The 25,517-nt window shown below is 34.4% G+C and overlaps 1 protein-coding gene across 27 annotated transcripts in view; it reads left to right on the top strand.

Annotated features, from left to right (window-relative positions):
- LOC114328343 (cytoplasmic dynein 1 intermediate chain) overlaps window positions 1–25,236 on the top strand; it is an 86,996-nt gene extending 61,760 nt beyond the window's left edge. For all 27 annotated transcript variants that reach the window (XM_050650988.1, XM_050650974.1, XM_050650963.1 and 24 more), the window contains 5 exons: window positions 1,308–1,680; window positions 4,082–4,282; window positions 14,385–14,576; window positions 18,694–18,960; window positions 24,400–25,236. In XM_050650988.1, the coding sequence (XP_050506945.1) occupies window positions 1,308–1,680; window positions 4,082–4,282; window positions 14,385–14,576; window positions 18,694–18,960; window positions 24,400–24,561 (1,195 nt within the window). In that variant the 3' untranslated portion in view covers window positions 24,562–25,236. The remainder of the gene's footprint in view (window positions 1–1,307; window positions 1,681–4,081; window positions 4,283–14,384; window positions 14,577–18,693; window positions 18,961–24,399) is intronic.
- The last annotated feature ends 281 nt before the right edge of the window (window positions 25,237–25,517 follow it).

Genomic DNA, 25,517 nt, shown 5'->3' with positions numbered 1-25,517 from the left:
CTCTCAGTCCAGCCATTTGCTCTTGCTGCAGCTTCAAATTGGAAACGATACGTTTCCCATGCTGTTTGGCCATCGAAGGTGGGTGGTTTCAAAATTTTGCTATTTCTGATTGTGCCTGATTCAAGAAGATTTAGGGGATGTGAAGATGAAGGGGCTGTTTCAGATTCGACATTCGTTACTGAAACAATACGAGATAAAGAAGCTTGGGTATCAATTTTTCGTTCTAACATAACTATTTGTCTTTCTAAACTAGATTTTAAATTATCTTGTTGTTGCTTTAAATCATTTTGTTGCTGTTCTAGTTTATTATCTAAATAGTTTTGTTTTTCTTCTAATGTGTCAATTCTACTATTAATTTGACTTACCTCTAATGTAAAATTTTCTTGAATTTGTGACAAACTATTTATTATTTCTACCTCTACTTGTCTACGCCTCTCCTCCTCTTCTTGCCTACGTTTCTCTTCATTTTCTTTCTCTGCTTGCCTACGTTTCTCTTCATTTTCTTTCTCTTCTTGCCTACGTTTCTCTTCATTTTCTTTCTCTGCTTGCCTACGTTTCTCTTCATTTTCTTTCTCTTCTTGCCTACGTTTCTCTTCATTTTCTTTCTCTGCTTGCCTACGTTTCTCTTTCAACTCTTCCATTTTTAAAAACCATTCTGGTGGTCCGGATGTATCCATTTCTTTCTCGAATTTAGTAGATCTTGTATTGACCATATACAAATTACTTAATGTCTTCTTATCCCACCGCTGTCACCAATGTTACAAGTTCTTTACAATACTTTATTTAAACTCCAATACAATATTACAATACGTTAACAACTTGAACAAACTGACAACTTTAAATACTCAAAATCTCAAAATACAACTGAACTATCAAATGTCAAACACAATGTTTATATAGTTTTCTGACGTTCTAGACGTCACCAGACATTTCTGGGTTATTCCATGACATCCAGAACATTCTCGTACGTGACTACTTCTTCTTTCACGTCGAGGGACTCTTTCTATGTAGGAACAATCTACGGAACTGTCATAACAATATATTACTGTTCGTTGTTACACTTATTTTTTATTAATTCCGTCAACCACACCACCGGAATCCGATAATTTGGGCGTTAAAGCTTTTAATAAGTTGCCGCATGAGATGAAATAGTACAAAACTGCAAACATTCAAATATATTTAAAAATTTTATTTTTCAAATATTTTTAAAAGCAGCACCTGTTGGGTGTTAACCTGTGTACGATTGTAATAATTTTAAATGATTAGCGATATTACGTTAATGTAATGTAAAATACTTTAATTTCCAGGGACGAAAAATCTCACCAACGTATCTCGTTCCATCGGAACTTCTTCGACGAACGATGGTCCCGAAACCGCACCGTCACATCTCTAGACTGGTCCCCACAATTCCCCGAGCTCCTTCTTGCAGCTTATAACAATAACGAAGAATCTCCCAACGACCCGGACGGTACCGTTCTAATTTGGAATACCAAATTCAAGAAGACGACGCCGGAGTACGTATTCCATTGTCAAAGTGCCGTATTATCAGCAACGTTCGCCAGGTTCCATCCGAATCTCATACTTGGAGGAACCTATTCGGGACAGATAGTGTTGTGGGATAATAGGGTACAGAAAAGGACGCCCATCCAGAGGACTCCTTTGTCTGCATCGGCCCATACAGTGAGTAAATTGACTACTTGTGGTCTAGAATCAACTTAAATATACACTCACAGACAAAAATATTGCATATTTTATTTTGACTTTTTTGGAAGTATATTTTTTTCTTTTGAAAAGTTCTAAAACTACAAAATAAAATAATAAATCTCTCCAACTGACATACTTATTCCAACTGTTTGTTAGTTTGTGACATTGTTGCTTCGTCGTCTATAAAGACTATGTCTAAGTATTTGTTTATCTATATACTAATTTTCAATAAGACATGCAGTTTATGTAAACAACGATTTTGGTGTTAAAGGTGTTCAAAATTCATTCACTTGTTCCTTAATATCATTAAAATCACTTTATCACTTTTTCTCTTTTCTCGATTATTAGTATTTATTGTATAGTATATAAATCATTGTAATCACTGAATACGTAGATAGTGAAAAAATAATCTTAAAGCCATCTCTATATTACTGTTTATGAGAATATCGAAAACTCAAAGAAATAAGAATCTCTTCATAAACGGATCCAATATCGAACGAGGTCGACCAATATGCATACCTTGGAACATTGATCAACTCCACAGGAGATTACTTACAGGAAATCAAAATCAGAATAGAAAAGGCTAGAGCAAATTTTAACAAAATGAGAAAAGTGCTCTGCACTTGAGATTTTAAGTTGGAGCTAAGAGTTAGGTTGGCTAGGTGCTACGTTTTCTCGACTTTGTTTTATGGAATGGAAGCTTGGACTTAAATGCTTCATCAAGAAAAGAACTAAAATCATTCGAACTGTGGGTGTGCAGAAGAATTCTGAAAATATCATGGATTATAACACATTAAAGCCACAATGGATGAAACTGAGGCTTGTGTACGAATACAAAACCACCGGACAGACTTTTTCAAAATTTCGCAGGGACTAAAGCAGGGAGATGGGTTGGCCCCAACTTTGTTTAACCTGGCACTGAAGTATGCGGTTAGGCAAATGCAAACTGGACGAGGAAACCTACTGACCAACCTAACGGTTCAACTGGCCGCTTATGCCGATAATATTAATATTATGAGTAGAACATCAATAGGAGTACAGGCAACATAATGCAGAGTTAAAAACGCAAACAAAAAGGGTAGGTCTGGAAGTTAACACAGAAAAAACAAAAATAATGATACAGACGAGAAGAAACACACAAAACATTATACGTCAAGATGACATTGAAACGGTTGGAAAGTTTACATACCGGGGAGTAGAACTATATGCCGACGGATCAGAAGATGGAGAAATACGAAAGAGACTAACGCAGGCAAACAGAGCTTATTTTACCCTCTCCCATATATTTCGGTCTAAAAATGTCCACCGAAATACAAAGATGAGAATCTATAAAACCTTAATTCGACCAACAACGAGCTTTATCAACTTTATAAGGAAACACCCCTGTCAGGCTTCATTAGAATACAATGGGCCGGACACGTGATAAAAATAGGAGAGGATAGGCTACCAAAAAGAGCACTGAATGCTAGAATGCAGGGAAAGAGACCGATTGGAAAGCCAAGAAAGCGCTGGGAAGACACAGTAAACAGCGACGCACAAGCCCTTTAAGGAGTGTGTGTATGGAGAAGAACAGCCACAGACAAGCAAGGGTGGAGGCAAAAAATAAAGGAAGCCAAGGCTCAATTTGGGCTGTAGTGCCGTAGAAGAAGAAGAAGAAGAAGAGTTAGGTTGGCTAGGTGCTACGTTTTCTCGACTTTGTTTTATGGAATGGAAGCTTGGACTTGAATGCTGCATCAATGAAAGAACTAAAATCATTCGAACTGTGGGTGTACAGAAGAATTCTGAAAATATCATGGACAGAACACGTCACAAACAAAGAGGTTCTGAGAAAGATGAATAAAGAAATGGAAATCTTAAATCCCATCAAAACAAGAAGATTGGAATATCTCGGACATATTACACGTGGAGGGAGATACAACTTGCTCCAACTCATTATGCAGGGAAAGATTCAAGGAAAAAGAAGCATAGGGAGACGCAGAATATCGTGGCTGCGCAACCTGAGAGAATGGTACGGATATACATCAAATGAACTTTTCAGAACAGCCGTATCTAAAATCCGAATAGCTATGATGATTGCCGACCTCCATCGCGGAGATGGCACTTAAAGAATGTTCCTGACGACGACATCGCTGTCGACTAATGTTTACATCTAGTATATGACTTATGCGAATAATCTGTTATAAATTCTAATGTAAGGCATAACACATTCCGGAATAAACAAATACATATAACATTTCAAAGAACAAAAAATACACAAAAAAATAATGATTAAAGGTAAAATATGCAATATTTTTGTCTAGGAGTATATTATAATATCAAATATAAAATAAAATTTCTGTTTTGTTGCAAGTAGCGTAAAGTTTTGTTGTTTTTCTAGCACCCTGTATATTGTATGAGCGTCGTAGGCACGCAAAACGCACACAATTTGATCAGCATCTCCACTGACGGCCGACTCTGTTCTTGGTCTCTGGATATGCTGGGGCAACCTCAGGAGATATTAGAACTACACAGAATGCAATCCAAACCAGTCGCGGTAACATGCTTGGACTTCCCCCATTCGGACGTCAACAACTTTGTGGTAAGTACCATAGGAAAACATGTTCTAACTAAAAAAAATACTCATAATTCGAGCATAACAATCAGCTGTAGACGTTTAAAAACTTTTGTAGTCGATAAAATGAGCTAAGTTTCTGGGTAAATAGACAACAATATTGTTTTTACCGAATAAATTAGCCATATTATGTTCAGCTATACTCAAGCCGTTTAAAAGATGGAATCCAAGGTCGCGTGATCACACAATGCAAGCATCGACCGGTCGTTCGAAGCCAGACCTTCTAAGAACTGTTTACACCGCCATTATGTGTGCTTTGCACTTCCGCTGGTGAATTTTGTAAGGCAGTGCTTAAAATTCGTTGTTGTTGAGCGGTGTAAACGTGATAAAAATGTGGTGACATCGGGAGAGGAACGTTTAAAGGATCCCCCAAACCAACGCGAAACTTTCGCAGCCGCAACCTACGCGGAATCGCTGCGAATCGATAGGCACGGCGGATTATGAACGTGTTCAGACCACTTTGCGCGGAATCCGCAACGGTCGCGGCAGAACAGCGTTCCTTTCATGAAACGCTGCATGCACGGTTTTTTCCGCTACCGTTGTAGTTTCGCGTGTTTTAAAATGGTTGTTACAGAAAAACTCATTGAAATTGTTAAACAATATCCTATAATATATGATTTAACGGACGAAGATTATAAAAATATAAGAAAAAAGGATAAAGTCTGGAATAGTAGGTATAGGGTCAGAATTAGGAGAAAATGATAAGTTTTCATTATATATTATAATATTATTATTAATTTGCGTGCATAGAGATTACGCCCACTTAAAAATTTGGTCATTTTTGATGTCTTGTATTTCCTAAACCTGTTAGCCGATTTAAAAATATAATTTGTTCACATTTGTATGGCGAATAGTCGCGTCGGATTTCGCGTCAATATGGGGAACCCTTGTCCGCTACCGCTCCGCCTGCGAATGTTCCGCTACGGAAAATTCGCGTCGCAAAACTTTCGCGTCGGTTTGGGGGATCCTTAAGAGTGCGTGCCGTTCACGTGATCATTTCATCTTTTCGGCGGCTAGACATAAAAACATAAATGAACTACTAGAAGAGAGTGAAGCATACTCATTCAGTCCTGGTCAGAGAAACGATAAAGGGATAGATTGATACAGTACTGCCAACACAAAGATCCAGTCATAACGAGTACTTGGTATAAGTTACCACACAGGAGGCTTTACACACGGAGGTCGCCTTTAGACATGCATCAGTGCAATATGAAACCAACATGGATTATAGTCCAGGGCGCATCTGTTTTAAAATAGACGTTGAGAGGTGACTCATATTTTTTGCAAAAATGGCTTGGAATTAACTCATATAGTAATAATTGAGTTATCCTCCCACTCAAAAAGGTCCGGGACATTGTTTAAATAATTAAAATGTCAAAAAATGAAGGAGAAATTCGATGTTTTTCTTCGTTTTTCGATTATAACTTTAAAAGTATTCACTTCCTAGAAAAGTTGCACTAACATAAAAGTTGCGTAATTAAATTTCCTACAATATAGGATTAGTTAAAATTTTTAAAAATTGTCACCCTTGTTGCAAAATAGCAATAATTGCGAAAAAACCATAAAAAAAACAAGTATTCGCATTTTACGTTTTTCAACCATTTGCGCTACATTTATGACCTTCATATTTTACCCAGAAAAACTTTATGATATAATAAAATAATACTGTAAAGTTCATTGAATTCGGTTCAACAAATTTTGCACAAATAATTTTGTGACCCAGCTTTCTCAAAAAAAAAAAATTCATTTTTTCAAAATGTTGCAGGACTGAAAATAAAGAAGATAGCAAGTTGATTTTTTTACATATAGAAGAATACTACACCTTTCATTTGCAATTTGGAAAATTAAAATTGTTTAACTACCACGGCGTCAGGAATTTTTTTAAATACTCATTAATTTTCAGTGCTACGCGCGGACAGCGGTGTTTGACTCACACAAGTTGATTTCCACCAAAATTTCTTCCAATCTTTATCTAATATATTATTTTCTTACTCTATATTTTGTTGTACATATTTTAATATTTTAATTTCACAAAAATCAAACTAATTTGATTATTGTTTGTGAAATATTGTTTAAACAATTGCATATGTTTAAAAATAATAAAGCTTTTATTCTCTAAGTTAAAATATATGAACAAAGAAAGTTTTTGCAAAAAAAAGTGTTATTTCAAAGGGCAGAGTATGTGTTTTTATTTTGCAATAAACAAATTTATTTATTTATATCGAAATGTACTAAAAATTTATGTTTATTTAAAAAAATTCTTGACGTCGTGGTAGTTAACCGATTTTAATTTTGCAAATGAAAGGTACAGTATTCTTCTATATGTAAAAAAATCAACTTGCTGTCTGCTTAATTTTCAGTCCTGCAAAATTTTGAAAAAATTATTTTTTTTGCGAAAGCTGGATTGCAAAATATATTTAACCGATCTTAATTAAATTTACAGTATTGTTTTATTATATCATAAAGTTTTTCTGGGTGAAATATGAAGGTCTTAAGTGTAGCATAAATGGTTGAAAAACGTAAAATGCAAATATGTACTTGTTTTTTTATGTTCTTTTTTAGCAATTATTGCTATTTTGCAACAAGGGTGACCATTTTTAAAAATTTTAACTAATCATATTATATTGTAGGAAATATAATTACGAGACTTTTATGTCAATGCAACTTTTCTCGGAAATGAATACTTTTAAAGGTATAATCAAAAAACGAAGGAAAAATCGATTTTTTCCTTAATTTTGTGAGGTTTTGATTTTTTAAGCAATGTTCCGGACCTTTTTGAGTGGGACGATAACTCAAATATTATTGTATGAGTTATTTTCAAGCAATTTCTGCAAAAAAATATGAGTCACCTCTCAACATGCAAATGTACTAATATTTTTAGAGATGCGCCGTGACATTAATTACTGGTCTATTACGTGACAATTAATAGAAGATACAGGAACGCTATTACTAAGGTTTCTGCATCACCTGGAGCAGACATACGATCCGACCACAATCCATTAGTTGGTTGCAAAAACATTAAACTCACTGCTGCCAAAAGAAAAAAACCAAAAGCATAATTGAAAATTAGAAAACTCAAAAACAACGATACACAAGAAGCATATACAGAAGAAAGAAACAAAGCTTCTCTAATATGACAACTGTGGTTGATGTTGGAAAGTTATGGACCACCATATAATCATTTGATGCTGTGAATAACACTTTTCTTCTCCAAAATATAACAACTATCAAGGAGTGGATTTTCTTGTAGTGCATATCCATTTCGGATGTTGGCGACCATCATGGCAATCTGTACTGTGCACACTGCTGCTCTGAACAGATCTGTGGTTGTTGTGTTGAACCACGTACGTAGATTTTTTAGCCTTCATGGTCCTCGTACTTTTTCCTCTAAGATGAAGGAGTGGATGACAGAAGAAATATTAGAGATCATGGAACAACGTACGCAGTGTAAGATCAGGCAGGACCAAGTAGGGTACGAAATATACACGACAAAATTCGTAAAGAAAAATATAGCGGCGAAGGAGATCTGGATGACTACACTTTGCACCGAAGCTGAAAACCTATATAAACTCGGCAACAGCTTCAATCTCCACAAGAAAATTAAGGAAATTGCTGGTATCTTCCGCAAAATATAACTCCACGTTGGGCGCCAGTGAAACAAGTAAGCGATGGACAACCCCAGCTAATTGAAATAATATTCGAAAATATTACCTCAATTATCCAAGATAGCCATCGCTACACCCTTAGGCCAGGGTGATAGGACAAAAATATACCCTGTTCGTGACACTTCAGCAGCCAGGGTACTGAAGCGTTTTTTCGACAGGTAATACCTATAGGAACAAATTGTAACTATTTCCTGCGTAGGATCTGGCGGCCATTTTTATTTATAAACAAGTAACTGTCAAAAAAATGGCATTTCCTCCTTTTTTTTTCAAATCAACGGAAGACAGTGAAAGTTATGATTTTTTTAGTACAAATATCTTCGAGATTATGGAAAAAGCTTTAAAATGACGTATTACGAAGTTTGATATACTCATTTACTGTTAATATAATTACAAAAAAAGGTCGGAATTGCAAAAAAAATTATTTTCGTAGTAACTGTTGTAAAAATTAGTGTACAGCTTTGAAATTTTTGTCAAATGAGGGTTCTTTGGTGCTTAATATGGTTGTAAAAATTAGTGTACAGCTTTGAAATTTTTGTCAAATGAGGGTTCTTTGGTGCTTAATATGTGATAAAAATTTCAAAGCGATCCATTCAATTGTTTAAATTTTATTCAAATTGTTTATCCCAGAGAGCATTTTTTTTGCAATAACATAAGTCAGAAAAAAATTACGTTAAAACAATTCCACAGGTGTCAAATGAAAGAGCATGAGCTACATTTTCAACATGGTTTAAAAAAGTGAATAAAAAGTGCATTTATTAGTAATAAATAATTATGCAAAAGTATCGTCAATTTTTCTTTATAAACTTTTTGAATAACTTTTTCCAAAAAAATTAACTTTTTTACCCTGTTTTAAGTGAACAACTAATGTTATTTATATCATAATTGGTAAACAAATGTAATAAATATATATAATTTCTTATATAACAAAATAAAAACTTTATAAGGAATGATTTACGATACTTTTGCATAATTATTTATTACTAATAAATGCATTTTTTATTCACTTTTTTTAAACCAAGTTGAAAATATAGCTCATGCTCTTTCATTTGACACCTGTGGAATGGTTCTAACGCCATTTTTTTCTGACTTATGTTATTGCAAAAAAATGCTCTCTGGGATAAACAATTTGAATAAAATTTAAACATTTGAATGAAGCGCGTTGAAATTTTGATCACATATTAAACACCAAAGAACCCTTATTTGACAAAAATTTCAAAGCTGTACACTAATTTTTACCACAGTTATTGCGAAAATAATTTTTTTTGCAATTCTGACCTTTTTCGCAATTATATTAACAATGTATGAGTATATCAAACTTTGTAATGCGTCATTTTAAAGCTTTTTCCATAATCTCGAAGATATTTGTACTAAAAAAACCATAAGTTTCCCTGTTTTCCATTGATTTGAAAAAAAAAAAAGTGAAAAATGTCATTTTTTGACACTTAATTGTTTATAAATAAAAATGGCCGCCAGATCCTACGCAGGAAATAGTTACAATTTGCTCTTATAGGTATTACCTGTCGAAAAAACGCTTCAGTACCCTGGCTGTTCAAGTATCATGGAAAAAACCTTATTACCCTGGACTACCTTAGCTTAGCTCAGTCACTCAGGTGTGTGTTCGTCTTGTCGTAATCTTAGAAATGAACTATGAAAATTCGGAATGAAGCAAACAAAACAGTATTTTCAACTAATCATGTTTATTGTTCGATAAAGATATAATATAAATATGACTTGTTAAGTGCATTAACAAGTATATTTAAATTCTTGCCAAAAACTAACAATTTGTAGATTATACTTATGGCTTTGGTATCTGGTTCGATGGTAACTTCTTGATGTCGAATGGTACTGCTGTAGACTTCTTATAGACCTGGGCAGATGTTCGGTCTCAGATTCCTGCAGCTGAAGATGTTGGGTGCTGTAGTCCAGATGTCATGGTCCCATTGCTGTCAGCCTTAGTGTCATCGCCGGCGATAGGCTTTTTTGAAGCTCCCAGAGGGAGGATGGTGATCTTATTCCCAAAAAACTAGAAGAGTAAAACACATATCAACCATCAAGAAGAAAACCAAATTGTACCTTTACGAAATAGTATTCAAATAGTAGTACAGTGGAACCCCGATAAGTCGGCCCCCGATAACCCGGAAGTCCGGCTAACCCGGACCGATTTTTATCAGACAAACATTACAACAATAAAAATGTATGTCCTTTATGCTGGATTTTCCAATTTCTTTTCAACATCTTAAAATATTTTCTTTTATCTTTCCTTATAAACATATTGTTCGAATACTATAATATCTTATATTTTTCAGGCTAATTTTATTTATCATAATAAACTTTCTTCGTAAAAATTTGTCGCTGTAGCGAATTCCTATGTATTTTAGTTCATTCGTTTCAATTTTCAATGTCAAACACATTATACAATGAGAGATAATGCGTATTTGTGTAATTTGATACATAATATCTGTGGTTCCAAGGAAAAGGGGCATGAGTCACATTTTTTCTTGAAATCGTCAAAACGGTTTAACGAAAATTATTTTAAATGTTCTATTTGGTGAAAGGCCACATGTCTGAAAAATGTAATGCATTTATTTATTAGGGCCATTCAAAAATTAGGCATGAGTCAATATTTTATCTACACCAATAAAGAACAGGGACTCGACTTAAATTACGCCTATTAAATGGCACGCAGCGCAGGGTTTTAGTTTTGGAATAAGGCATCTTGTCGACTTAGTTCTGGAATGCGCTACGGAACGGCTCAGAACTCACAGGCGCTTCTTACGGTTAACGTTGTTTAAAGTGTTTGTATGTGTTTATTTTATACCTTTGTGTAAATAATACAGCTATTTAAGTGAAAATTTAATAAATAATATCGTTGAAAATGTCTCAGTCTAATAGAAGCAGACAGATATTACGTTTTGTTGTTGGAAAATGCATCACAATAAGCAGGTTAATACAACATAACTTTTGCCATATTTGGCCCTAGGCAATAACGTAGTCTTTCGTTCTGCGTTTAAATGTTTCAAAAATACTTATTAGTTTTCTCAGGATGCAAAAAATGAATATATTTAAAACACATTGAAAATTTTGACAGGCGACTTTTTGCGCCTTTATTCCCCTTAAATGAAATAATAAAAGTTGTATTATGCTTTGTATAGGAAATTAAGGACTCTAATGTGGACCAGCGTACCTAATTATTAGCTATACTGTTAAAGTGTTTGGTTTACTTCTTTTCAGGCACTTCTTCAAGCAGTAACTTTCTTGTAGGAGAACAAATACCAACTGTTAATAAATCTAAAAGTATTGAAGATGGTACTTAACTGGGTGCACATACATATTTTAACTATTTTAAATGTTCCTTCTTTGCCACACTTCATCTACACATATCTACATTACACTTTTTATAGATGCTTAAGTATGTGTTCTTATTTCCTCTATTGTTAATATTTTTTCTAAAACCCTGTAACCATCTTCTTGATATCGTCTTATTAGAGGTAATTATCAGGAAGTGCACTTTTTTGAGATTTTGACATTTTCATCAATTTTATCTTTCAAACACTACATTATAATAGTGTATTATTTGTGTGGATTTAATTATCTGTTCGGTGATTGACTAAAGAAATGAGTTTAAATTTCTTTGTAATGGATAGCTGTAACATACCTAATCTATTTTGTGATTAAGCAGGCTGATTAAGCAGACGACTGGTATTGTATTGCTTAACCTGAGTATTATATTTTTGTTCCTTATCTTTTCGGCGATTGATTACAGAAATGAGTTTAAAATAAATTTCTTTGTATGTAACAGATAGCTTACGTAAAGGGTTTTCACAGTCTACTTTGCGACTTTTGTGGTTGTCAGTATTTTAGTGCCAAAATTATTTTATTACATATTAATTTATTTTGGAAGAAGGACACATTGTTCATTTTTTAAATAGTAGACTATTATTTTTGGTAGTTCCTTAGAAGTCAGCAAAATTTTATATACCTTTGTATAATATTTAAGTATAAAAATGAATCCCAAATTCACTTCTCAAAATCCAATAATTGTGTTCATGGAAAAACCACAACCACATGTGACTTTTTGAACTTTTCCAAACTTTTAAAAGGGCCACTTCAACTAAGACATTTTGATATAAATGGAAGCAAATTTGTGTGGCACGATATTAGATTGATTTCATATGGCACTGATGAAGGCATTGTTAAGTACAAAACATCCCTAAAACAAGAAGAACCATTAAAGTGCATTTCATTTTGCCAAAGGGAAAAATCGAAGGGTCCATTGCAACCCGAAAGGTGCAACAAAGGACCCTTGAGCTCTTCAGCATAAGCAGAGAGAAAAACAAAGATTTACTAAGTATTTTGAATTTAATAGATTCAGAATGCCATGCATTTTATGAAAATTAACCAGACGACAACAATGTCAGTGATGCAGATTATGTTTTTGATTCGGACGATATGTTTCAATAATATCCTAAAAAAAATTCCCAATTAAATAATTAAAAAAACCTCTCTTTTATTTACCCACTGACAATACAAAGGGGCTTAAGTATGGATAACAATAATGTGTTACCTGTTTTATAATTTGGAAAAGAGACATATGTCACAAAACTAATAAAAAATAATAATAATTCAAAAAGTACAATATTACACAAATATCACAAAAGAAGATTAATTAATAAATCATCCTTACTCTGGTTAGAAAGGCTTTATATATACATATTGTTATTTTGAAATATTTAGTTCGCGCATAGCTTCTATTTACTCTTTTGCTAATATTGGCAAATCCTAAAAATGACTAACTAGGTGACTTATGCCCCTTTTCCTTTGAACCACAGATATACCTTAGTAAAAATGACTGGCATGGCAGACAACGCTCATTCTCGTGTTATCGAAACCAACAGGCATCTGTAGTATCCTTTATTTACTTGAAACTGTCTAGCATTGTTTAGAAAAGACTATTAAAAAATTATTTTTCAAACAATGGTCTTAGTCTTCACTCTTATTAAATAACATAAGTTCGTTCTCGTTGCGAGACGGTATTGTGTGTGTGTAGTAAAGTCGCATTGTTCGTTCCGCGTAAATATATTCAGATTTTGTGTTTGCGTCTACGTAATGGCAATAAAACTTAAAATGTTGTTTTTGTTTCAAAATGATAACAAAAGACAGTTTGGACAATCGGTGCAAAGCTAAGAAAGCTAAAAATGAGACTCTCGACGACGCTTTGTATGTGTGGAACGCGAACGTGGTTTACAAGTGTCTGTGTGCCAATTATAACGGAGTTTATCTGTAAGCATACAATATTTTAATAATTTTTACCATTTTCTCCGGCTAACCCGAATTTTCGATAACCCGGATCGGCCGCGGTCCCGATTAATCCGAGTTAACGGGGTTCCACTGTATATGGCAAGGGTATATTAAATGGAATTAATATTGATACTAGTTAAAATTTGATTTACACGTGCATATTAATAGATGAAAAGAAATATAGAAACCAAACACATGGTTGAACATTTAAAGGTTAGGTATAAGAAAAAATGATTATAAAAAATTAAAAGTAGACTACAAAAAAACTTAGAACACAAAACTCGCCCCAAGAGAATAATAATTCTGGAAATAGATAGCTATTATCAGCTCTGTAATTGCCTTTTATAAGATTATTAATTTTTCCCCTCCATTACTAATTGTCATCCTCATTGACATGACAGCGCAAAGTATGAGGAGGTGGACAACCATGTTCTGTATTAAATGACATATACTTTTAGAGTAAGAATATACGGGGTACGTTCAGTATGTTCGGTTGATGATTTAGATGTTAGATGACAAGAGATATTTAAATATAAGATAATAAAAGAGGGCGCCAACGAGTTTTTAACGAAGAAGCAAGTTAAAACGAATAGAAGATAATTATTAATGAAATATTAAAGAAAATAGAATAAAATAATTATTTAAAAATAAAATATCAAATATGTTACGTTTGTAACGTTACAACTGGTATAGATAATGACCAAGATGAACTAATAATGGGCCCTCAAGATAATATGCTTAATACTTGGAAAATGTACGTCGGCAATTTGTTCAACGATCACAGAACACAAAAGACACCACAACTAGGAGACCATTTGAATGGTCCAAGTATGTATTAGCTGAGGTTGTACACTATTAAAAAGTAACAAAGCCCGAGGACCAGATGATACAAACGCAGAAACAATCAGGTTGCTTAATGAAGAAAATCAAGATATTTTTGTGAATATTTTAATCATGACTATCTCACATCTTACCTGACAAGACAATGTACGGTGGACGCTTACGCAGAAATGCACGGCACCTTGAGAAGAATAATAATTATTGTGTTTTGATTCCCTTAATTTGTTCTCTTTAATTTTTTGTCTTATATCCTCATTTTTTTTTAGGTGGGAAGCGAAGAAGGGTCTGCATATTCGGCGTGCAGGCACGGAGCAAAAGCGGGAATCACGGATACGTACGATGGCCATCAAGGTCCTGTAACTGGGATCAGCGTGAATGGTGTCCAAGGCGGTATAGATTTCTCGCATATGTTCCTCACGTCGTCGATAGACTGGACCATCAAGTTATGGAGCTTAAAGGTAAGTTTGCAGTATTTAGTCATATATGTTTAAGGCCACTTTGGATTGGGGACTATCATTATCTATTTACAAGCACCTGTTTTTTTTTAAATCTAGCTCTAGGATTCTCTATCTACTGTCTTCTCTTTGTGGATTTCTATCAATTCGATATTGTTGCCATAATTAATATTATTAATAATAGTCAAGCAAATGAAGCGAATTCCTTGATTTTTTCTTTTTACCAGTAATTGTAATAACATTTAATGTCATGTTCTAAAACATTATTTGTAAAAACACAAACTTTATATGTATAATTGCCTTGTTGCTATCTTTTAATGGTGGCACCACACTTCGCTGTGTTATTATTTGTTATGTGCCTTATTCGGCCGCATAGGACGAAGTGTGGAAGGTTCATTCGTCAATATTCGCTTTATGCGCACGCATTAGCACGCATAGCAAATACGCCTATCCGTCCAGTTGTCGGTTTTTGACACATTTAAAAGGACAAATATTTGGGTGCCTACAGCGTAGCCGCATAACAAATAGCACATAGCGAAGTGGGGTGCTGGGATAAGGAATACATACAGTGGGTGATCATATTATTAGAGCCACCTAGTAAAATTCAATGTTTTATAGAGGAAGAGTATATAATTGAGCTGTATTAATGCATTTGTTTCCATTTGGCTGTCTTGTTACACTTTATGAAAGTGCAATAAATAGTCTGACAATAGTGGCAACACGCATGTGTGGCAATGCGTGACTCAGATGCCATTGTTTGTTAGTGCTGCCCAGCCTAGCTTGGAACTCGTGTGCCTATTATTTTGTATGCTTGGTGTTTAGAGTTATAATAAACTTTGTGAGTTTCCATTGCTCTCTAGTGATACTCTGACAGTCCTATTGGGACCGTGCAAGTTCGGCAAAGCGACACCTATTTCTACGCTCTGCAACTTTATTCGCACTTTTAATTATATTGGCCAATTATATTAGTCCTGGTTACTGGATAATTGTCAAGGCCATAGTCCAAAAAAATAATAAGAAGAAAAATAAGATTCAGGTTATGTTATTGAAACGTAAACAATTGTATGTAGTAAATAAAATTAGTTATTAAAATGCAGTACTGCAAGCAAAATACAATTAATTAAATTTACCTTTATATAATAATTTCATATCATATCAATATTGTGAAGCAACATATAATTTTTCTTCTTCAATGACAGTAGATATGAAATGTACGTCAATTTGACAATTTCAATTGACAATATGAATTATTTAAGAAAGTTGCAATATTTCTCCGCTATTCGCTCACGATCGTTTCTCAATCCCCTTCCAAGTACTTGCACACCGCGAATACTATATTTTGTAAATTTAGTAAAAATTGCGCGTTCGTTACACAAGTTGTACCAGAACATCATGGGAAATCCAAAGACATCTCACCAAAGAAAATAGCAGAAATAAAAACTTTAATATTCAATACTAATCACTCCAACAGAAACATAGCATCCATTTCTAAAGTTTCAAAGGCAACGTGGACCGTATAAAGAAAAAACGTACATACCATTATTAAACAAAAGTAAAATTTTCTGAGGTGGCTCTAATAATATGATCACCCACTGTACATGGTGATATATTCACAAAAACAACTGAGTTAACTTATACACTAAGCATCAAAATTAACGCACCACCTTAAAAATGCGACATTTTTGATGACTCATATTTCATAAACCTGTTATCCGATTTGAGTAATTTTTTTTAGTATAATATAGCTTTGTTCTTCAAGAATATCGACGTAATAATATTATTGCTAAAGAGGTAAGTGTCATTGTATACCGGGTGTAACAATGATAGTGTGTTTTTTCCTCATAGTTTGCAACACCCTGTGGAATATTCTAGCGTATATAAAATATTGAAATTAAAACTCAACTGTAGCCTTAGGCTTTCTTAACATTTTGCTTTTTGATTCATTCGCTTATGTGGGATAATAAAAAAGTTAGGTACTTTAACAACTAGCAATATTATTTATCAATACAGGGTGTTTCTAAATAAGTGCGACAAACTTTAAGGGGTAATTCTACATGAAAAGATAATGACCGTTTGCTTTATAAACATAAGTCCGAAAATGCTTTGTTTCCAAGATACGGGATGTTGAATTTTTTCTTACAAACTGACGATTTATTTATTGCTCTAAAACCGGTTGAAATATGCAAATGAAATTTGGTAGTTTTTAAGAGGCAGTTATTACGTATTTTTGACATACAATTAAGAATTTTATATTCACCATTGGCGTGCATACGGGATGTATCTAAAATGTTTATACCGGTATACACGCCAATGGTGAATATAAAATTCTTAATTGTATGTCAAAAAATGCGCAATAACGACCTCTTAAAACCTACCAAATTTCATTTGCATATCTCAACCAGTTATAGAGCAATAAATAAATCGTCAGATTGTAAGAAAAAATTCAACATCCCGTATCTTGGAAACAAAGCATTTGCGGACATATGTTTATAAAGCAAACGGTCATTATCTTTTCATGTAGAATTACCGCTTAAAGTTTGTCGCACTTATTTAGAAACACCCTGTATTGATAAATACCATTGGTAGTTGTTAAAGTACCTAACTTTTTTATTACAGTAATCCCTCTTCAACCGCGAAGGTTACGTTCCGAAGAGAAAGGTGCGGTTGGTGAAACCGTGGTTGGCGAGGGATCCACGATCCAAAGAAGAATATGACATATAATCCCAATAATTTGGATACGTATATTAGTACATAGAAAGAAATATGATGAAATTGCATATCTGTGAAATAGTATTGTCATATCAACAAAAATAAAGACGCTGAGATCAGCGTCTAGATTCGCCGGTATTTTAAATCTTCCGGACTGTAAACTAATTGCCGTAGTACATATTACTACTAAGAACAAGCGCCAGTGGCGTATCATGAGTAATTTAACGCGACTGGTCAAATTATAAAAAATATATAAAAATAATAAAATATTCTCATTAAAGATTCAACAGATATCGCAACCGCGGATAAGTGAAACCGCGGTTTATGAGTCCGCGGATAACGAGGGATTACTGTATTCCACATAAGCGAATGAATCAAAAAGCAAAATGTTAAGAAAGCCTAAGGCTACAGTTGAGTTTTAATTTCAAGGTACGCTAGAATTTTCCACAGGGTGTTCCAAACTTTGAGGAAAAAACACACTATCATTGTTACACCCGGTATACAATGACACTTACCTTTTTAGCAATAATATTATTACATCGATATTTTTGAAAAACAAAGCTATAATATACTAAAAAATCACTCAAAACGGACAACAGGTTTAGGAAATACGAGACATCAAAAATGTCCCATTTTTAAGGTGGTGCGTTAATTTTGATGCTTAGTGTAATATATTATATAATATGGTTCCAATGGTTGCGATTCTTCCGGTGATCTGCTTGTATATATCTATCTTCCATTGTACCGTTTACTTCTCGCCTCCACGATTTTGATGGTTTACCTCTTTTCCTGCGGTTGGATTCATTTTGTAACTCCCTCATTTCAATATTCCTAATTTTATCTTCTCTAATGAATTGTATTATCCGTATGTTTATTGCGTCTTTTTTATGTATTATCCAAAGCTCTGAACTATCTGTAGCAACACTTTTTAGGATACTTTTATTATTAATTTATAGCTATCAGTATTTTCTATTTGTGTACTTTTTAGTTCTAACTGCCTTTCTTTACATGTGACCAATACATACTCTGTTTTTGATGGATTAAATGATAAACTCCTCTTGCTATATTCTTCATAGGTTCACATCTTCTTTTCCAGATATCCAAAACCCCTCCAAATAAAATTTAACGAACGTAGGTGCAGTGCTGCAACCTTGATGACGCTCTTTGATCACCTTTATATTTTTTTGTCCATTCTTCATTGAACTCGTCATATCGTCGTAGAACTTCCCCACGCCATTAATATAAATCAGAGCCACAGCTACATTATTATTAGCCACAGCTTGGCTAATAGGACACTACCATACGCCTTTTGAAGATCTATAATACCATTTGTGTCTTCATGTTGTGTTCCAATCGCTTTCCAACCTTTCTTAATCAATACATTTTTGTTTCTATATCTTATTACTTTCAGGATTCAAAACCAATATACTCATTTGAAGACAACGGTGACTACGTTCTCGATGTGAAATGGTCACCTACGCATCCAGCCCTATTCGCAGCAGTAGACGGCAGTGGTCGGTTAGATTTGTGGAACTTAAATCAAGATACGGAAGTGCCTGCGGCTAGTATCAACGTAGAAGGGAACCCCGCATTGAACAAGGTCTCATGGACCCCCAACGGCCTGCAAGTAACAGTCGGTGATAACCAAGGGAAGATATGGGTGTACGATGTCGCAGAGGTAAGTCTTACAACACATATCAGTCAAAGTCATTCATCATCATCATCATCATCACTGGCTCGACAACCCTTTCTGGGTCTTGGCCTGTTCCAGGATTCTTCTCCATTCTGATCTGTTTCGTGCTTTTTTTTTTCTCCAGTTTTTTATTTTTAAAGTTATTATATCATTTTCTATTTGTTCTAAATATCTCAGCTTCGGTCTTCCTCTTGTTCTTTTTCCTACTGGCATCTGTTTGAATACTTTGTTTGGTATTTCGCCTTCTTCCATTCTTTCTACATGTCCCAACCAACGCAGCCCTCATATTTTAATGAATGTTATGATATCCGGATCCTGGTATATTTTGTATAGTTCAAAGTTGTACCTTCTTCGCCAAATTCCGTTTTCTTTTGTGCTCTTATATATGTGTCGCAAGATTTTTCTTTCAGAGGTGACTAGCAATGTTTCCTCTCTTTTAGTGAGTGTCCAGGTTTCTGAGCCATATGTGAGTACCGGTCTTATTAAGGTTTTGTATATTTGGCATTTTGTTTTTCTTGCGACGTTATCTGATCTTAGTTGCCGAATTAAGCCATGGTAACTTTTATTGGCAATAAATATTCGCCTCTTCACTTCCTTCGCTACGTTATTATCAGACGTGACTAGGGATCCCAAGTATGTAAAGTTTTTTACCCCCTCAATGTTGTATTCTCCTATTGTTATATTTTGTGGCTGCCTTATTTCTGCGTTTTTACTTACCTGCATATATTTTGTTTTGTTCTGGTTGATTTTAAGGCCACTATTTTGTGCAGCTCGTTCTATTTGATTGAATGCTTCTATCATTTCTCTTCTTGATCTTGCGATTATGTCAACATATCTGCAAATGCTAGTATTTGCACGCTTTTATTAATGATTGTTCCTCGAGTATTGACTGTTGTGTCCCTCATTATTTTCTCGAGTACGATGTTGAACAAGATGCATGGTAGAGCGTCTCCCTGGCTTAGTCCCTTTTTCACATCTATTGTTTCCGTTAGTTCGTTTTGTATCCGTATTTTACTTTCTACTTTTAGAGATTCTTTTATCAGTTCTATTAGTTGTGTTGGTATATTAAATTCTTTCATTGCTTTTACTAAGAATTCTTGGTTTAATTGTCATATGCGCTTTCGAAGTCTATAAAGAGATGATGTGTGTCGATGTTATGTTAACTTGTTTTTTCGAGGATCTGTCGCAGAACAAATGTCTGGTCTATTGTTTACTTCTGTCTACAGAAGCCACTTTGGTATTTGCCAACTATTTTTTCAGCGTGTGGTCTAACTCTTTTATAAATGACGCTGGCCATTATTTTGTATACTGCATTCAGCAGCGTGATTCCACGGTAGTTTCCACATTCTAACTTAAAAGTCATTCACAAAACCATTTTTACTAAAATTATACACTCACGGACCAAAATATTGCATATTTTGAAATTAACGTGTGAAATAAAATTTTTTGTGCTGCCCCCAGTGTCATAGAAATAGGATTGCTTTTCCGAATGCCTTGTTTTATTTTATCATATAAATGGTATAATCTGATTTAAATTTAATATGGGCTATGTGGTGACTAGTTAAATTTAATATGGGCTAGTTCTAGTTTTTATCGATTTTCATAAAGCCTTTGATACAGTTGAACTTAGCAAAATATTACAGGCGCTTAAAGAATGCAGGCTAGATTATAGGTATACAAAATTATTACACAAAATATAATTACAGGCAACAACCACTGTCAAATTACATACTAACAGTAATCGCATAAAAATAGAACGGGGGGTTAGACAAGGAGACCCAATGTCACCTAAACTTTTTAATACGGTCTTAGAACATGCTTTCAAGAGTTTGGATTGGATGACAAAGGGAATAAAAATAGATGGAGAATACCTAAACAACTTACGTTTCGCCGATGATATAGTCATAGTAGCTGAGGATCTAGGTATGGCAAGAGAGATGGTACAAGAACTCGTTGTAGCTACAGAAAATGTTGGTTTAAATATAAACATCTCAAAAACAAAAATAATGACAAATTTGGTACCCAACCAGAACATCAGTATTGGTGGGAAGGAAATAGAACTCGTAGATAGATATAAATACCTGGGACATGAAATTACGATTGGCAGGGATAACCAGACTCATGAGCTGAAGAGAAGAATCGGTCTTGGGTGGGCAGCATTTGGAAAACTGAGAGAAACTTTTAAAAGTGAGTTACCCACATGTCTAAAGAGAAAGGTATTCGATCAGTGCGTCCTCCCAGTCTTGGCGTACGGATCAGAAACACTTACCTTAACTAAAGCCTCGGCTACCAAACTAAGAGTCACGCAGAGAAGAATGGAGCGGTCAATGTTAGGAATAACTCTGCGAGACAAAATCAGAAACGAAGAAATCAGGAGAAGAACAAAGGTGACTGACGTCATCGAGAGGATAGCCAGGTTGAAGTGGAGATGGGCAGGACACGTAGCCAGAATGACAGATGGGCGATGGACGAAGAGGTTATTGGAATGGAGGCCAAGAGAAGACAAGAGAAGCGTCGGTCGACCGCCTACAAGATGGACTGACGACTTAAGAAAGGTAAATAAAAACTGGATGAGGGCGGCGCAGGATAGATGGGGTTGGAAACGAGGGGAGGAGGCCTATGTTCAGCAGTGGACTTTTGAGGCTGGATGATGATGATGTGGTGACCAATATAATTTTTAAATTGAATCTCATCAAGGAAAGTACCGTATGGTGTATTCCACGAATATACGACTGTTTTGGATTATCGCGACAGCGAATATGTTAGTGTGCAACATAAGAAGTACGAAAGTATTTTGCTCTAATAATTACTCCAATAAACAACAATATAATTTGCAATTTACTTTCGTTCTTTATATTTTGCACAGTAAAATATTCGTTTTCGCGATAATCCAAGAGGGTCGTATATTCGTGGAATGGGGTGTAAAATGGGGTGAATAGGAACGGTTTTCAACTTTCAACTGAAAAAAATGGCACTAACATGTTGCAAACATAAAACTTATGCATTATTATTTGGGTCTTACCTTCCTCTTTTGATATTTAGATGTTAACATTTTTTAAAGTTATTACTTTAATGACAAAAAAATAAAAACTTGGTGTTCCTATGGGAACACCTGTATTAAAAACTATTGTGTTCCTATTCGTACATTTGTAGGGTCAATAGAAACAGGTAAAAGGTGTCTATAAAGTAACATACACATATAAATATAAAGTTTGTATTGTTGGAAAAATATATTGTTGAAATGAAAAATATTTTTTAAACTCTGATTTGGCATTTTTCTCTGAAAGACTATTAACCAGTTTCTTTAATAGTCTAAGAAACTTGTTTTTAGCTATTTTGGATTCATTACAGCCCGGTCCTGTTTTCCATTCCTCAACTATTTTGCGCCACATAATCTTCATGGGTCTTCTTGCGTCTTGACACACATTTAAACTTTTTGGACAGCAGTTCTGATGATTGCAGAGAACCGTATCAATATTATTTCAAATTTACGGAATCCACATTTGGTCCTTTGAGCCGGATGCTAATGATTAGTGTCCATAATAATTGTAAAAATTGTGTTCATTAATACCACGCGTGGTTGAGAACCCTGTTAGAAGTTTGTTTTGGATTGGAGAGGATAGCTTACCTCTAGAAACACGTTTTGCAAGGTATGGTTCGTTCTATTCTCTTTGTGTGGATCAATCTCTCGTGAGCGGCCGTGGGTAACGGCATAAACGCTGGCCTCATACGCCAGTAGACGTGGGTTCGATCCCTGCCAAAGACAAGCCATTTTCATTTCCAATAATGACACGAGCCGTCTCACCGTGCCTCGGAGAGTACGTTAAGCCGTCGGTCCCCCTGGGCTAGTGTACATCGACACTAGTTACTTGAAACAGGGTTAAAGATGTAATTGGCGCTGGAACTATCCGAAAGGATCTCCCCGGCAAAAATGCCATACGATATTATATTATTATTGTGTGGATCAATATAATATGTATAACTTGTCGTTAGATAAGATATTGTTTCGTTTGGTCCTACTCTATGGAGATATTAGATAAAAAAAGTAATTTCTAATGTGTGGGATGAATGGCCACACGGTAAATATTATGTTCCTATTCACCCCACATATCTCAAATTCATGACGTGAACAGTAATACTTGTTGCTAACAAAAAAAGTTAACAGATAAATCAAAGTACAATAATGTTATATTGTTGTAAAGGTTAGAATAAACAAAAAAGAGTACTCTTCAATCTATTTTGACAGAAATTTTGTACTTACTGAGAAAGTTTTATAGGATGAGAAATTTCCTTAAAATTAACGGCTGTGTTTTCACGCCGAGAACATAGGAACCAGTGACGCCAACAACACAAACCTAAATTTCCTGAAGCCATATCACGTTAGCCAACTTGAAAAAAATTAAATAGCCCAACGAAAGTAATATATATGTTTAAGAAGATTATTGTTATTGGTTAGTGAAGTTTTGTTCCTATTCACCTCACTGTTCCTATTCACCCCATTTTACGGTATTCACTATTCTATTAGCATGAAGACCTGCGTCATGTTGCATTAACACGAATTTGTTATCCAATATGGCTGGCAAATGGCAAAACATGATCTTCTAAAATGTTTTTAATTATCATATCAGCTGTCGTTCACCCAATCACCAAAAATTATACTGGCCAGCATATACAATATCAGATTTAAATCCAATTATAGCATTTATATGACACTTTAAAACATCGTATTCGGAAAAGAAATCCTATTACTATGATACAGGGGGGGTAAGGATAGCAGCACAAAAAATTTCATTCCACATGCATAATATGCATAATATTTTTGTCCGTGAGTATACAGGGTGTCCCCGAAAATAGTGCGTTCCTTAAAGGTATATGTAGAAGGCACAATGTAGAACAAAAAAGTCTTATAGCATTTTTTTCTAAATTGATCCGTTTGACCAAAAAACGAAAATACATTTTGATATGCAAATTAAAGTCTGGCAACAACGCGCAACTCAAAAATCTAAAGATTAAAAAAGTAGGTTTGTAGGTCAGTTGCAGCTGGTAGGTAAAATAATGTAAATATCAACCAAACCCATATCCATTATTTTGCAGGTAGGTACCTACGATGTCAACAACCCCAAAAAGCACACCTCAAAGTAAATAAACAAGGGGTTATTAGGTTAAATTTCCACAGCCACGGCAAGTTCTTCTAGGCTACGTTGCCATGTCATTCAAATTTATGAAAATAAAAATTCACGTATATGGAGAACAATGTAATTTTTTTCTTGGAAACAGTTAACTTTAGAAAAAAATGTTATAGGACTTTTTTGTTTTAAATTGTGTATTATATCCATACCTTAAAGGAACGCACTATTTTCTGGGACACCCTGTATATTGTACCTTCCCGAAAGCTCTGATGAAATTAATAAATGTCTTTTTCAGACTTTCGCCCATCCTAGGCACGACGAATGGAACAAATTCCTTTATACGACGCAAGAACTGAGGAATAACCAAGTCGATGATGATCTAGAAAAATTAAATATTTCTGTGCCGAATACGTCGTTAGGTAGCATGACTTCTCTATCGTTAACGCCCCTTCGATAAGTTATTTAAATAAATCCATAGTCTAATTATATAAATAAATAACGAGTACGAGGCAGATGTATATTCTATTGAGCCATAAGAAAGGACGAGGTAAAAAGTCACATGGTTTTGAGTCTGTGATAAAAGAGGGACGTAAGTTTATTGTAGAGAACCTTTTCCTTCTGCTGTAATGCATTTTGCAGCTTTTTTCTTCTACTATCTAAAATATTTAGATGCCAGCATGTAGTTTAATTCAATTAATTGATGAGAAGCTGATTTGTGAACAGGAATAACACCAAATTAATCGCAAGCAAGAACAAAAAAATCACATGATGTCAAGTCTGTTCTAGCACATGCAGGGATAGAAGAAAACATATTGTAAAATGCAAAATTCCGGTGTATTGTCTTTAATTTGTATAGTAACTTCCTTCTTGTGATTTGATGGTTTACACAAAGCCCCCTACTCGTTCATAGCGCTTCTAGCCCATTTATGCATGCGAAAAATCTATAAATACCATTGGGAGATGTGTGTAGTGTCCCTGCCAAAAATAACCCATGTTAAGTTAAAAGTGGTACTTAACAGAAAAAAATGTAACAGAACACGAACCGTTTTTATTGCTAAGTTTAATTTATATATTTGAGAAAAAATGTAGCTTATATTCTGTAAATAAAAATCTGTTTTTTTATTAATGCAAACATGGCTTGATTTTTTATATAACTATAGTGTGATATTTAAAAAAAAAACTGTGTGAAAATTTTGAAAATACTGAGAAGCTGTTGTAGTCTTGCAAAAACCAATAAGTAGGTACCTATTTATCATCGGAGACGATCAGTTTGGATTCAGAGACGGCATGGGAACGAGAGAAGCCCTGTTCAGTTTATTAGTTCTTGCTCAAAAATGATACGACCAACAGAAAGATATATTTTTATACGCTTCATATACTTCGGAAAAGCATTTAATAGAGTAAGACACAAGA

The sequence above is a fragment of the Diabrotica virgifera genome, chromosome 1 (assembly GCF_917563875.1).
Source record: "Diabrotica virgifera virgifera chromosome 1, PGI_DIABVI_V3a".
In the NCBI taxonomy this organism is placed as follows: domain Eukaryota; kingdom Metazoa; phylum Arthropoda; class Insecta; order Coleoptera; family Chrysomelidae; genus Diabrotica; species Diabrotica virgifera.
This window is presented reverse-complemented; position numbering and strand designations above follow the sequence as displayed.